Raw genomic sequence first — 15,325 nt, 5'->3', positions numbered from 1 at the left:
TTCCCAGAACCAAATACTAATGACAAAAATAATATAATTATAATACAGTGATATCTTTAGCTAAATAAATAAAAACATTACAAAGAATTTTGGGCTACGTTCCAATAAAATTCCCTTTATCCAATCCCTGGAACGTGCACTTCTCACTCTTCACTTGCATTTACACCGGAAAGCCAAGCTCTGCCACTGGCACAGAAGCGAAAAATTGAGCCTATTCTATGTTATGAAGAGTCTGATGTGAACTGACCTTTGAAGTTGTGACAATACCTGACGTAACATGGTTGCCAAGAAACTATTTTGCTAGGGCTTCTGTTAAAAAAACGGAGTCTCATTATTAAAGATAACAGACAAGAGCACTAAATGACTAAAGACTGGTAAGCAGTAAGAGATTACAGAAATCCTGTAGTTGAATGTCTTAGTTCAGCGAATCTCTGCTGACTCAAACTTATTATTTAACTTGAACTATAGAAAACATTGGACTTTCATTCTGTCATTAGAAAGTACAAATGTTGAGGAATTTAGAGTTTTACAGTAAACATGTTTCTCAAAACCAAACACATTTACTGCACTCTCGCCTCTCATCCAGATCCATTCATAAATCCCACTGGCACTGCAAAGCTTCATTAAACAAGTTCTATGCACCATCACAAGCTGATGATGAGGATTTGGAGAGGGGCAGAGATCACATCATTAGATCTGACCTAATACAGCAGCTTATGCGCAAAGCAACCTTCAAGTACTTTTTTTTTCAAGGCAACATGATAAAACTTTTAAAGGTACCTGGTGCTAATAAACAGAAACCCAATGCCAAGGGGGTATAATTTTGCTAGCCTGCTTTGTATCTGTCAGTGATCAGCATGCCAACATGAAAGTACATAATTTTTTTTGTTTTGTTTGTTTAATCAAATAAATTACACTAAAAACATTATGTGAAAACAAGTGAATACTTTAAGGATGTCAGTCAAGAGAAAGCTGACCTCTTTCATATTATAAAGGTATCATTTCAAAAACAAAAGTAATTTATATGCAAAATGTATCTTTTCTGTCCTGAGGATACAATACAAAAGATAAGGGCTAGTTGTAATTGTAACTTCGTTTTTTAAGTCAATTTCAGTATAAAGCATGAGAAATTATGACAATGATGAAAAATATCCTTCTCTTTATTACTGTATATCCTAAAATCTACCCTCCTTGCACTTTGCTGAAAGTATACCAGTGTGGTTTTAATTAATTGTGTTTACTTGTTTACCCAAAAGCTATTTCATCAAATATATATATGAAAAGTTTGAAGAACAGATCTTTTTCATTTTAAGCTGATTTTAAACCAGCACACATAACTACTGATATAAAAATAAGAATTTCCATAATTGGACTCAAAACCTAGCCATTATGACAAATAGCCCCCGTCTCCTCCATGCTCAAATAATGCTTCAAAACTCAATACAGTGCATCAATTTAAAATGTAAATGTTAATTGTAGAATTTATCCATTAAATCACTCTATTTATCTATTCACGGCACCGCATCACTGGGAGCACCACTGTCTGTGCTGCGTAAAAGCGCACGCCATCCAATCCATCGACTCTTGGCTCTATAAAAACGCAGCGAGCTGTCAATGCGCCTGAAGTTACGCACTGGCAACAGTTTTGTGCGATAAATATTATTAAATTAAGGTTAAAGGCCCTATCATAGTTAGATTTATTTAAACTGAATTAAAAAGATCCACTTGGACTTAAATATCACAGTTGGGATGTGCGCGCAAAGACTATTTTGCTCCCCCACGGAAACCTAAAATGGCAATGACAGACAATGAAGACGGGAGAAGTTGGAATGATACGATTCAGCAGTGAGTAACTCGAGCAGGATGGGAAAATTACACTAAAAACGAGCAATGCAGAAGGAGATGATGGACGAGCGCACCGAGTACGCATCTGGAAGTCTCCTGTTAAGTGTTTACAACACGAGCTTCACGGGGAACAGGACTAATCTCTCCTGGAGTGACTTTCAAGATCTCGCCGATTTAGATAAACCCGAATTTATGGGAGACGGATCTGCGGTCCTGAGAATAATCATCTCTGTCATTTACTCGGTTGTGTGCGCACTGGGTTTAATCGGTAACATCCTCGTCCTGTATCTCATGAAGTCCAAACAAGCATGGAAGAAGTCTTCTATCAACCTCTTCGTGACCAGTTTGGCAGTCACAGACTTTCAGTTTGTTTTGACGCTTCCTTTTTGGGCTGTGGAGAACGCCATGGATTTCACTTGGCTGTTCGGGAAGGCGATGTGTAAGATAGTTTCTTATGTCACGGCTACGAACATGTACGCCAGCGTGTTTTTCCTCACGGCTATGAGCGTGGCGAGATACTGCTCCGTGGCTTCGGCGTTAAAAAGTAGAAGACGCCGGCTGCGTTTCTCCGCGCAGTGGATGACTATCGTTATCTGGATAGCAGCGGTCGGTGCCGCTCTGCCGAACGCGATATTTTCAACGACCGCCACGGTTTCCAACGAGGAACTGTGTCTGGTGAAATTTCCCGACCGGAGCGGGGACGCGCAATTTTGGCTGGGTTTATATCACGCGCAAAAGGTACTTTTGGGGTTCCTCATTCCGTTCGGTGTCATCACTATCTGCTACCTGCTTCTCCTGCGCTTCATAACTAACAAAAACGTGAACACCTCCAGTGCTAAGAGGAGATCAAAAGTGACTAAATCTGTTACTATCGTCGTTTTGTCTTTTTTCCTGTGCTGGCTACCGAATCAGGCGTTAACAGCGTGGGGAATCTTAATCAAACTCAATGTGGTGCACTTCAGTTACGAGTATTACACCACACAAGTGTATATTTTTCCAGTTACAGTATGTTTGGCTCATTCAAACAGCTGTCTCAATCCCATTCTGTACTGTCTGATGAGAAGGGAATTCAGAAAAGCGTTGAAAAGGCTGTTTTGGCAAATCACATCGCCTTCTGTGACGAACATGAGACCGTTCACCGCCTCCACGAAGCCCGAGCAGGATGATCACGGTCCGGTACTGGTTCCGCTCAGTGCCGCGGAGCCCGCGCTTATTTTTTATCCTCCGGGGGCTGTCATGTATAACGTCAAAAACGACCCTCTGCCTAACAGCACATAACGCGAAGTTGTTAGTGATGAGAAACGTTTAAGACTCAGACAAAATGGCAAAATAATTAGTTTGTACGTTTGTTTGTCTTTGTTTTTGTTTTGTTTTTTCTCCCTCCGCCAACTAAACTAAAGCGCAGACTTAAAGAGTTCCGGTTTGGAACACCTTGCAGAAGTGGAAGGGATCCTCCCCGTTCTAAACGCTGTAGGCTAATCCATACCGGGTTTTACAACCCTTTAACTTCGCTCCCTGTTCCACTACTCTGCTCATACTCTAATATGGAACTGTGAAAACAATCTAATTAGAAGTTTTTTTAGGCCTATTCATTAAAACCTTTTAGAGCCTGTTCACAGAGCACAACGTGGATTCATATTTAATTCTACTTTTGCATTGTTTGTATTTTTTTTTAAACCATGAATGTGTCAACAATAACGGACTTATATTCACCTATTTATTCACAGTAAGGCACACATATATAGGTCTATTTTTGTTCAACAATTACCCAAAGCAAAAAAATTACCCTGCTAATAAACATCTTACATCAGTGATGATGGGTTGTGCTTTTTTTTTTTCCTTTGCAAGGTAAATCCTCTAAAAAAAATAAAAAAATAAAAAATCTCCAAAATCAGCCAGTTTACTAGCCTGGCAAGGTTAGGAGACAGTGAAGACCAGCAAACCATTTTAGGCTGGTTTAAGATGTTTTTGCAGCTGGGTGAACTTCATGTGGATCATTAAGAAGGTGTGTTATCATCATAGGCGTATATGTGAACTGTGACTATGATAATTTTGTCAGTTATTTATGTTTGATTTTATTGATATGTCCAACTTTGTTGTCAGATTAGAAAAATAATTAACACCACCTGCATAAAGATGTTTGTCAATTTATATATATATATATGTCATTTTTATATATATTTTATTATGTCATTTTTTTTTTTTATATATATATATATAATATGTCATATATATATGTCATATATATAAAGGTATAATTTAAATAATTACAAGCTGAAACACTTTATATCTGAGGCACAGCTCACTACCAACAGTTCATCGATTATCACTGAAATAAAGTAAATCTAAAATGTTTGAATCCAGTCATTTTGTTTAAAATGAATATTATATGGAGTTTTACAGTGGACATGATAATATTCATTCCCTCAAAAACAATTCATCTTAAAAGAGCAATGAACATGCCATAAACAAAACATCCAAACCTTGCAATTTTGTCAGCTGTTCTTTGAGTACATATAATCTTTCTTTCCACCTGACGGATGATGGAGGTTGTTATTTTAGAATGTGGCATGTGAATTGGAGTGCACAGAGAAAGACTTGATGGAATCAGCGAACAGTCAAGCAGAACAGTCTGGCACAGTACACACAAAATGTGTCTTTTTCCTGCTCTCTCTGTGAATAGAGGAGACGGACCATATGAAATAGAGAAAGGGTGTTTATTTGAGGCTTAATCTGTACATCACATAAAGAGAGCAATAAAGAGGCAGCCAATTAGCGATACTGTTGAGGCAGAGAGAACCACCACAATCACACTGCCTGCTAGATTGACCAGGGCTCCAAGACCAGCTCCCACTATGACCTGACCCAGCTGCACCATGCAGGTAAGAGCTGCGCAGTCCATGCCAGTGCCACGGCCCTCAAGAGCTGGTTCATCACTGCCCAATTTCCTTTCCACCTATGACAAAACAGATGCTTTGCATGAGAAAAAGGCTAAATCCTTGACAAATGTTATGCACATGGACTTAAAATATCAGAAAACATCTATACAGCATTGCAAAAAAAAAAAAAAGAGATGTTTCTATCATCCGAAAAGTAGGGATATAATGATGCACGGGGAGCCTTTTAAACATTGATTCAAATAGGTCATGATACATTTGGGAATGTGAGTTTATATGAATGTATCTCTGAGGGGAACTGACCATCTTTAGAAAAGTTTAGATGGTAATTGTTTACAGCAGCAACCAAGGAAACCTGCTGTTCCATTAGCGCCAGAGCTGTCAAGAGAGTGAATTTGCATTTCATTCAGCCCCTCTGCTGTTTTTGTTTCGTGCAGATGTTTTATGTAGCATACTTTAAAAAAAAAAAAAAATAGTTAAAGCATTCTGTTTTTGTTGAAAATTTCAAGTTATACAATCTAATTTAGATAAAAAAAAAAAAAAAAACTGCTCATGTTGCATGGATACAGCATCTTTGTTTGGGCTGTGATTCAACTGCAGTGACTGCCTCTTATTTTGAATGGAAAAAGCAAAGGCAAAGCCTTGATTTGTTTATATTAATTTTTATTTTTTCTTATTTATTTGATTTGGGGTTTGTTTTAAAAATTCAATTTAGGTTTGTAATTTGACATATTTCAAGAAAAGTGCAGCATTTAAGTCCAAGCAATAATAAAAAGACACCTTTTCATTTGTAATTCGTCTTAAATCTAATTTTGTTTAAAAAAAAATTGAGAAAATAATATAGTGAAATCAGTGGATATACAGATCAGGAAACCTTGCAGAGATCATTGTGTTTGCTCTTTGACAGTTAAGACAGCATGTTCATAACTTCTAAGCCAATTTCAAGCTCTGTGAACCAACACATAACAATAATTCAAATGTAAGTAACAAGCCAAGTTGCATTTGCAGGATTTAATCAACATTTTTATTATAATTCAGTATGAGTTTCAGGGATTGCTTTAGATTTGTAGACTAGCAACCTCATGCTTTAATGGATTTTAGATAGATAGAGGCTAACCAAAGTGAAAATCTATGTTTAAAACAAGTGAAGTACTATCTTGAATTAAGAAATGTTCTTAATGAACTCATCTGGGGAAACGTATGTTTCCTAGCTGTGTTCATCTTCTGTCTCTCCACCAGCTCTACAAAGCAATTTAATCATTTCAAATCAATATTTATCAGTATAAGAGTTTTATGTTTTTACATATTTATTAAGTATCCATGCAATAAGTTGAATAATGCTCAGTAAGATGTTTTTTAAATCACAAAATAAACACATGATCCTCCAGAAATCCTTCTGATTTGCCGCTGAAGAAACTTTTTTTATTATTATTATCAATGCTGAAAACAGCTGCTTAATGTTTTTTTTTTTTTTTTTTAAATTTCACTAAGTTCTTTGAACAGAAAGTTCAAAAGAACAGCATTTACTTGACATAAACTTTTGTCTTATAAATGTCTTTACTGTAACTTGTAACCAATTTAATGCACCTTTACTGAATAAAAGTATTCATTCATGAAGTATTCACACACACACACACATATACATACATATATATGTGTGTGTGTGTGTCTATGCAGCTGTTTATAAATGTTCTGTCCTGTTGTAACAGTCTAAAACTGACCTCTTCAGCCTTGTGGTACTCTGAGATGAGGTTAAATGGGATGGTGTAGAGAGTGCTGGACATGACTCCAAATACACTGCACAGCGTCAGCGTGGCCACAATGTTTGGAAACAGGCCGATCAGACCAGTTCCCAAACCAAACACAAAGTAGCCAAGGAAGTACAGTCCCTTCAGGCCAATATATGGCAGGAGCAGCCTCTGCACATCTGAATGGACACATATGGAAATCTTTAAAGCAGACTGCAACAATAGCATTTAATACAAAAAAAATGGTGCATCGGATGAATAGCAAACATATTAACTGATCAGACATATTCATATCACTGATAAAACGTCTTTATTGATAAAGCCCTCTGAAATGGCCTTTTCAGTGACATATGACTTGAAGCCCCAATTAGAAAGACAAGATGATGAGAAGGACTGTGATTCTCTCATCAAAACATATTAATAACTCTGAATAAGTGAATAATCCAGTTTCATTCCCGAACTGATGTGGTAGGGCCATGTATTATCAAACTGTAGTTAAACAGATTTCTTTTGTCTGGATGAATTAAGAAAGTGCAGTTTAATAAAGTCCGGAAGTATGAACAGTTGAGTCATGGTTCAATATTACTCACATGAATAGAGTGCAGAGGAGACAGCGTTGATGCACAGGCCCCAGCATCCCACTTCAACCCCTCTCTCATACATCGCATAGGAGGTGGAATTGTGTTCAGCATAGGGGTTCCCCTTATATACAATCTATAGATGTATAGACAGATATCAGGGATGTAACATAAGATAAAGCATGTGACAACATCACATCCTGTATGATCTTTTGTCAAATGGGGTAAAAACACTAAGTACAAAGCCAGAGAACCTTTCCGCAGGTGTTTCTGCTTTCATTATGCTACTCAAGTGAAGTTCAGGAACATCACAAGGCTTTTTCCATTCAGACACCACGTGGAAATTTAAAAGGACATCATCCTCTTCTCTGCTGTGATCTTGTGTGTTGGTTTTAAGGCTACTGAGAGTTTTATAACTCTTACCTCAAACTAGCCTTCGATAAGGTTCACATGCATGCACAAGACATACTTTTCTTTCAGAAACTCATTTATTCAAGTCATAAGGTTCATACGGTTTCTTTAACGACCCTCAGCTTTCAAAGATGGCATCTTCTTCTTAAATTCATCATGCCTTTTGTTACTGCTATTACACAGTGAAGATCTAATCATGTTCTCATACAGCCTGTTAAGTTTGTCTATTCACTGCATCAGTGGTGAAATGGCCAGTCATTGCCCTCAACATTTTTCACCTTGTTGAGGTCAGAAGAACAACTTTCTCTATACATTAGCTGCCTACAAGGAGACTCATTTATCTCAATTCAACTCTGACTAAGCCAGTTGTGGCTTAGATAAAGGAACTATGCTACCTTTTAACCACAAATCAAAGCATCCATTGGTCTATTTTTCAGTTTCAATTAATAATCTTACTGGCCCCAAACTTTTGAACAATATGCTTGAAAATATTTGTAAACAAAAATTCCAAAATCATCAGTGATTACGAAACCAATATGATTTTACACTGAAGAATAGATCAAGTGGTTTTACCTACAACTGTTAGTTGGTAGGTCAGGGATTTCAACTGAAGGCACTAGACTGTGGTGCGCTAACATTAGGAGTGTCAGCATGTGTATTTTATGGCTGCTCTGAGCCCTCTCTATAAAGATAGGGATGTGCAAACGAAGCACAACTCAAAAACCTCATTCACTCACCTGCCCCATGAAGTCAGTGAAGAAGAGCATGTTGCAAAGGAAGGCTGTCCAGCCTAACAGATGACTCACACACAGACAGCGGTAATGGCTGGGCATGCTAATCACAGCTGACAGTAGAGATTTCAGGGTCATTCTCTTCTGCACCTGAAACACAGTAATGCACACAGGCTGATAATATCTACTGAAAGGTTCAAAAACTCAAGGTCATGAACACTTACCAGTAAATATTTGAAGTGTCCCTATTATGCCATTTTTAAGGTTCCTAATATTGTTGTGGGAGTCTCCTACAATAGGTTTACATGCATGCAAGGTAAAAAAAAAAAAAAAACATACTTCGTTTTCTCAAAATATGCATTTAAAATCACCTCATTTTTCAAGGAGTCTCTCTAAGCCCCTCCTTTCTGTAAGCCTACTCTGCTCTGATTGGTTGGATGGCCCAGTCTGTTGTGATTGGTCTACCACTATTTATCATACTTACAGGTTGTGATTCAGTGGAGCCAGCTGGTCCAAATGAACAGTTGTGGCTAGAAGCAAAAACCAGAAGCTAATAATAAATTGAATTTTCTACCTATTACATTGTGTTTTATTAACATCTACACCTACCCCAACCCTAAACCTACCCATTACAATAATGCAAAAATAGTAATTATTGTTGTACGGTGTGAGAAAAATTACACTTTATTGATGTGCACATGCCCAGTAGTTTTTGCTGTATGCCATCTAGCCTTAACCCAAATTAACTGGGTTCTGAACCATCTTTCAAGAGCAAGAGTTTTGTGAATACTGTCCACGTTGAACTCCTGTAGCCTGTTGTCCTGATTTAGTGTTTAAACACACTCATGCATGAAATGCAACTGATGTCTCCCTTAATTTGAATACAATTTCCCTCAGGTATTTACAACTCACTGTGTTTCATTTGAGACTTTTATCAGCCTAATTAAGCCAGTGTGCTATCTGTGAAACAAGCCTCCCTTCACATTTGTACATTAACAAGAACTATATGTTCTGAACATTTTGTCCAAGAGCAGTGTTTGGTGGAATAGAACTCTTTCTCAGGGACAGATGGCAGATTATGTGAGGTTTGTAGGAGGTTAATGATTGCGAGACTCAGTTAGTGGGATTTACAGTTCTTTTTACCTTAGTGTCATTAACAATTCGATATAAACATTATATAAATACATACATACATATATATTAAATATATTCTGATTAATACAGACATACAGCATTAGTAACCATAATATCTTACCTGAGTTAATTCGTTTGTACGACTTATATATACATCATTCCAATTAATACTGATATATTCTTATTTTGATGAAAGCAGTGCTTAATTACTGCTATGTTGACGTTTTCAGCATGAATAGTAGTATTGCTATGATTTTTTATTCTTGCTACATTAAAGCATTACTTGGTGTGACTCAGTGGCTTGACAAACTGCAGACTGGGTTAAGGACCACAGCGGAGGTTTTACAAACAGCATGCCCAATTTTTATGATTTGAGACACTCTAATGATAATCTAAGATTTTAGGGTGCAAACGCCTTAAGTATGTGGCCTACAAGCTTGTAAAAAAAAATAAAAAATAAAAATAAACAAGAAATATTTAACATTCTGCACTATTTTAGGACATTAATCAAATAAGTTAATGCTTGTACTTTTGTACAGACAATAAGATTTTCTTGCTTCCATTGAAAAACAAAATGCTCTTTGCATTATTATTATTATTATTATTATTATTATTGTTGGTATAATTATTTAATAATAATTATTATACATATTCAACTTTTAAAGGATTACTATAACTACGAACAGTAACAATAACAACAATAATAATGCATTATTACCATTATATTATTAATTCCAATTTTCTTAAATTATTATGCTGAAAATCTGATTTTTTCTTTTTTTTGTACTAATGCAAATGCAAAACAGAGTTATTTTCATAGTGGTCTCAGATTTGTAGACAACCATATAATGAGACATATGTCTAAAATTCCCTTATGTAACTATTTTTAACTGTAAACCTGAGCCTGTTTTAATAAAATATAGTGTGAACTTTGAGAGCCATGTACATTTTTTACACTTCATAATTAAGTTACACACAATATGGCCATAATGAGTAATCATAACATCATCACATCACCATCAAGACCTCTTAACATACCATTATTTGTTGTATTTTTATTAAAACGGAAAAGGCATGTACTTATTTTCATTATCGACCAAACGAGGAATTGTTTCTGTGAAATGCATTAGTATCCAGCCTAATTACAGCTCACAAAGGCTGATGCTCCGAGGTCTGAAACAAGTAATTAAAATGTGAGGGGAAATTGGGTGCAGGCTGAAGCCAAGAATAAAAGCCATATGAAAGGGATTCAAGGTAACACAAATGACCAACCTCACTGTTAAGCTGCTTGGCACTGGGTGTGACTGCATTGGCTTCACTCAAGGCAGAAAACGAGCGCTGCCTCATTTCAGGCAGAGGTTGTGGCTCTTTGTATACCGTGCCGTAGCCGTTATGATGTGGGTCTTCCAGGAGCAGTGATGCGGCTGGACAAGAGTCCGAACTGTGATCTTTGATTAGTGGTTTCTCTGGGATGCTGAAAAGGTGCATGGTGAGAAAAATGCCCCAGGTCAGTGATGAGAAAAAATAGATAACTTGGTATTCTGAACCCAGTACGACACCAAGAGCAGAGTGACCCCAGTCCATGGCTCCAATCAGGTATCCACAGGCTCCACCTAGACCTGCAAGGAAGCACAGCAGGCTGCTTTGAAAAAAAATCAAGCTCAGAAAATCAAACACAAATGAAAGTTTCGGTGTGATGTGCTCTGTTTGCAAAAACCAAAATGCTTCTTCAAAAATCAGATAAGGCACTGAAAGTACTTTAAAAGTACTTTTACTTTAGGTGTTGTTCTTGTTTTAAGATGGAATTAAACTGTATTAGGTCTTGTTACATCAATTATGACCTGTAATAGCAAAGCTGAATTCTCAGCAGCCATTCCTCTAGTCTTAAGTGTCACATGACCCTTCAGAAATCCTTCCGATATGCTGATTTGCTGATCATAAAAAAATGCTGCTGTACATATAACATATGAAATAACTCCCATATGTAACAAACATGAAGTCACTCCGTAGCAGATCTATACAGGTGGAGCTGGGGAAGGTGGAGGGTTTCTGAAGTGCACTGTAACTGCTACAGCAAGCATTAGCCAGGTATTTGAATGCTGAGCAGCGAGCTCATTGGCTGCTGATGTGAAAAGAAATGTGAACAATCATGTGATTATATCAGGTAGAGTTAGAACCTATCAGTCTGTGCCATCTAGAGTTTCATGACAGAACTTCGTATTTACAGTTTTTAAAATATGTCTGTTTTTATGTAACAGTATAATAGATATTTACACTACTATACAACAAAAATATAAATAGGTATGATAATAGATATTTTGGAATCAATAAAAAGTAACAAGTTATAGTCTAGGGGCAGGTGGTTCTAGGGGTAGTGAGTGATAATAAAATTATATAATTTCAATACAGAGAAATGCAAACTAATACTTAATTTAAAGAACATTCTAATGATTATAAGGTGTAAATGAGCTATTGTTAATATGTCACATATGCATAATATGTTGCATATTTTGTCCCAGTTTGCTCCAAGAATCAGGAAAAGCAGGAAAAAAGCACTCTGTTTGAAAGGTTATGCACAATTATCAACAAACAAATACACACACCTTTGAGCCACAGCAGCGATCCAGTCATGTGCTTCTGAAGCTCTCAGCTCTCAGCCCATGATCTCAGCACATGACTAGGCCTGTATGGATTAGGACACCCTGACTGCACACGGACCCCTCAGTGCCAAAACCAGACTGACACAAGGTCACTGCCAAGTTTTACTATAATTGGAAAACAGTCCTCAGGAAGTCCTCACAAGCATTTGCTTATTTTTTAGGGTGCTATTTTTCTTAAATGGTAATTGTGTATAAAAATCAAATAAAATCATTTATGTAGACTGGGTATCTGGGTAATTAAAAATCTTCACTTTATTTGATTTATTAATCAGTGCAAACCACGACATATACAAAAGCCTGCCACATTTACCAAAGATCAGTGAGTACAAGTACACAAGTGTCTTTTGTTGTATAAATGTTATTCACACGAGACTGAAAGCACACGTGTCTCTAGTAGCCTGACTAATATGTTGTATTCACTCTTTTTTGTAAACAGATTTAGAATGTTTTTTAAGATGACTTTATTCCATTTTAGGTCGAGGAAGTTAATGCGTGACAGTGATGAAAGGCACAGGAGGGAAACCCTCAAAAGATATCAGGATTTTGACCAAAGAACAACCCAGATTTTACTAAGGACGCACCAAAGCAGGTGTTTTCTGACATCTTGTTAACACAACCAAATCCCCAGGAGCCATTGCCGCTGCAGTGCAGACAGCAGGATGTTCGGTTGCATCAATTATACAACACCAAAGCACCCTACCGACCATGTTACAGATGCTGAAAGAAAAACGAACTGTAGCCATAGTGCCAACTAATCACACATATCTGGAATTCAGTCCAAATAATACACTTGAAAGCTTTCGAAAGTGCTCCCATGAAAAACAGTTTGAAACAAATGCTGTCAGTCATCTTCACATAGCAGAGAGATCTGTAATGTACTGGTTCCTGTAGCAGTAATTTCAGAGAAGCATGTGAATCTTAAAAATCAAGAAAATAATGGGCTTTCTCATGTTTGAAAGCTATTATTACTTTCTTTTTAAGCCTTTCGGTCTGAACTTCAGATTAATTCAATGCACTTAGAAACATTATTAAAAAATTACATCTAATCTAATCTACTAATCACTCATTATTACTCCTTACCTGTGAGTAAGGCATGATAATGAAGCCCTCTCTCCTTATCCCGATGAGAACACACATCAAACAAATAGGCTTTAATGGGCCCGTCAATGAAGTCTGCCGCAAAGTCAAACATCACCACTCCAAACATAACCACTACGATCGCCCATGTCCTTTTAACATTTCTGTCCTCTAGTATAGCTGGAGGAGAGAAACAACATCATGTTTAGTTTAATAAAAAGCACATACATTAAATGCTAATGAATACTATTGAATATAACTTTTTAGAAATTTAAAATTGAATGTCAAAATTTAATGTCAGGCCATTGCTCAGAAGGCAAAAGTGCAGTTTATGTTTTTCTTCCAGTTATGTTTAAGTATTAAACAAGAAACATGGTAGGAATAGGTAAAAACTAATTTGTTAATGTGTTAAAAAAAAAAAGAAAGAAGAGACATCCATGCAATGTCCAGCTGTGTTATATTCCTGTCTAATTCCACATAACTATTTTTGAGTCACATTTTCATTGGTCATTTCAAAAAGCTATTTGATATATAATGTGAAAAACACAGTGGAAGAGAAAACCAGTTGTAATCAAATTTTTGTAATTATTTGCAGTTCCTATATCTGCTTACCCTTCCTTCCTTGGTCATTATTTTCTTTTTAGATTTCAACCTAACCACATTTTTAGTGGTGAATGGAAAGCAGATATAGTTTGCTAACTGTTTTTAAAATTGCATTGCCAATCTGCAGATACTTTAACTACCAGCCTAAACACAAGTAGCTCCTGATTTCACGATCTGGACAGATCCATCACATTTACTTCATCAACACCTACCTGATGTGACCGCATCTCCATTTAGAAATAAAGTCAGGCCCACTAACATCATAATCCCGAGTAAGAGTATGTATGGTCGCCTTCGGCCCCATGGGGACCTACAGTAGTCACTTGATGAGCCGATGACAGGCTGTAGGATAAAACCCAAAACAGGGCTGATGAACCACACCAGGCTGTACAGGTGTCTGGGGAGTCCAACGCTCAGTAACACCGGCGTGACAAACGCAGCCTCAACAGCATAGCAGAATTCCCTTCCAAACATGACCATGCTGTGCATGATAAGCTTTCCTCTTGAGCGCTTTAGAGGCTCCACCACTCCAAACACAGGTGGTTCCATGCAGTCCAAATAGTCCTCTTTCGGTCCTGAGTCCACCGGGTAGCGCTCCATGGATGTGAGCGGGCTGTCCGGTGCAGAGAACCTGCAAGGTTGGTCCTCGGTTAGGAGAGTCATGGTTTCAGTGTTGAAAGTCTTAATTCCTACTGCATAGCTGAGCGATAAAGCTCAAAACTAGTATTTACAATGTCAGCTGAGCTGAGAAGAAATGGAGGTGGTCGTCTGGTTGGGATCAAGGAAGTAAGCCTTGCTTTTTTTCCTCGTTTTTGTAGCCAGTTAAGTAAGCCTTGTTGCCAAAGGCCAATGGTGGAGTTGTCATGATCACGTGACACAGATTACAAGCTGTGGATGTTCTTCTCTTCCTCCTACTGGGTTACAATAGAAGATCAGTGCAAGACAGAACCAACAATTCATACGTAATGTAATAGCAAACAGCTATCAAACAATAAAAACAAAATAGAAAAAATTTAAATGTAGACTTAACAAACATTCTTTTGTGGTCTTGCATAATGGGATGACCCATTAGGTAAATCAAGTGATGTACCATGTGATTCCTCGGCAGATGGCTTCAAGGGGGTCGGAAGACAAGAAGGCAATGCCTTTATAGTCAAAGCACACATCCCCACTCAATGTTCCTTCTCCATTCACACAACTAACCTCTACTGCTTTGTTTTACTCAAATCTGTCATGAGACATTCACAGAGTCTGTCGAAAAGTCATGTGAGTGTCTCACGGAACATCATCCACTCTCTCTCTGACTTAATCTATAGAGGTCGAGCTGTGGATCACAGGGAACTGGTCAGATGGTGCCACATGGATTAAAAAGCTACATTCCACACATATCTCTACGTGAATGAGAAACGATTTCAGGCTCGAGTAGCTATGAAACATCATTCAGCAACTCATTCTGTGGGGTTACTATAGGGATTATTCAGAATGTTATCAAGAGAAGTATTGTTTGAAGCCAAACAGTGTTTAACGTGTAAACTCTCAAGTTTTAATAACAGTTTTACAAATTCATTATGATTTTATCCCAATCTTCAAGCATAAGAAAATGTGTCCTGCTCTATAAAATTTATTTTCTAAATTAAAACA

General features: G+C 37.2%; 2 protein-coding genes across 3 annotated transcripts; one reads left to right on the top strand and one right to left on the bottom strand.

The window, feature by feature from the left end:
- The first annotated feature begins 1,408 nt into the window (after positions 1 to 1,408).
- Positions 1,409 to 3,985, top strand: LOC109046385 (relaxin family peptide receptor 3). Its single transcript, XM_019064136.2, has one exon. It carries the CDS (start codon positions 1,891 to 1,893, stop codon positions 3,121 to 3,123), a length of 1,233 nt encoding a protein of 410 aa, XP_018919681.1. The 5' UTR covers positions 1,409 to 1,890; the 3' UTR covers positions 3,124 to 3,985.
- A 404-nt stretch (positions 3,986 to 4,389) lies between these two features.
- On the bottom strand, positions 4,390 to 15,313 carry LOC109046384 (membrane-associated transporter protein-like). 2 transcript variants are annotated; one of them, XM_042778914.1, is made up of 8 exons: positions 14,416 to 15,313; positions 13,897 to 14,315; positions 13,085 to 13,261; positions 10,617 to 10,963; positions 8,217 to 8,360; positions 7,081 to 7,204; positions 6,464 to 6,669; positions 4,390 to 4,801 (listed from the first exon to the last, which is right to left on the bottom strand). In XM_042778914.1, the coding sequence occupies exons 2-8, from the start codon at positions 14,282 to 14,284 to the stop codon at positions 4,586 to 4,588; spliced, it is 1,602 nt and encodes a 533-aa protein (XP_042634848.1). In that variant the 5' UTR covers positions 14,285 to 14,315; positions 14,416 to 15,313; the 3' UTR covers positions 4,390 to 4,585. The 2 variants fall into 2 exon arrangements, with proteins under 2 accessions (XP_042634848.1, XP_018919679.1); XM_019064134.2 differs by having other exon boundaries at positions 4,391 to 4,801; positions 13,897 to 15,312.
- Between the last annotated feature and the right edge of the window lie 12 nt (positions 15,314 to 15,325).

The sequence above is a fragment of the Cyprinus carpio genome, chromosome A21 (assembly GCF_018340385.1).
Source record: "Cyprinus carpio isolate SPL01 chromosome A21, ASM1834038v1, whole genome shotgun sequence".
Lineage (NCBI taxonomy): Eukaryota > Metazoa > Chordata > Actinopteri > Cypriniformes > Cyprinidae > Cyprinus > Cyprinus carpio.
This window is presented reverse-complemented; position numbering and strand designations above follow the sequence as displayed.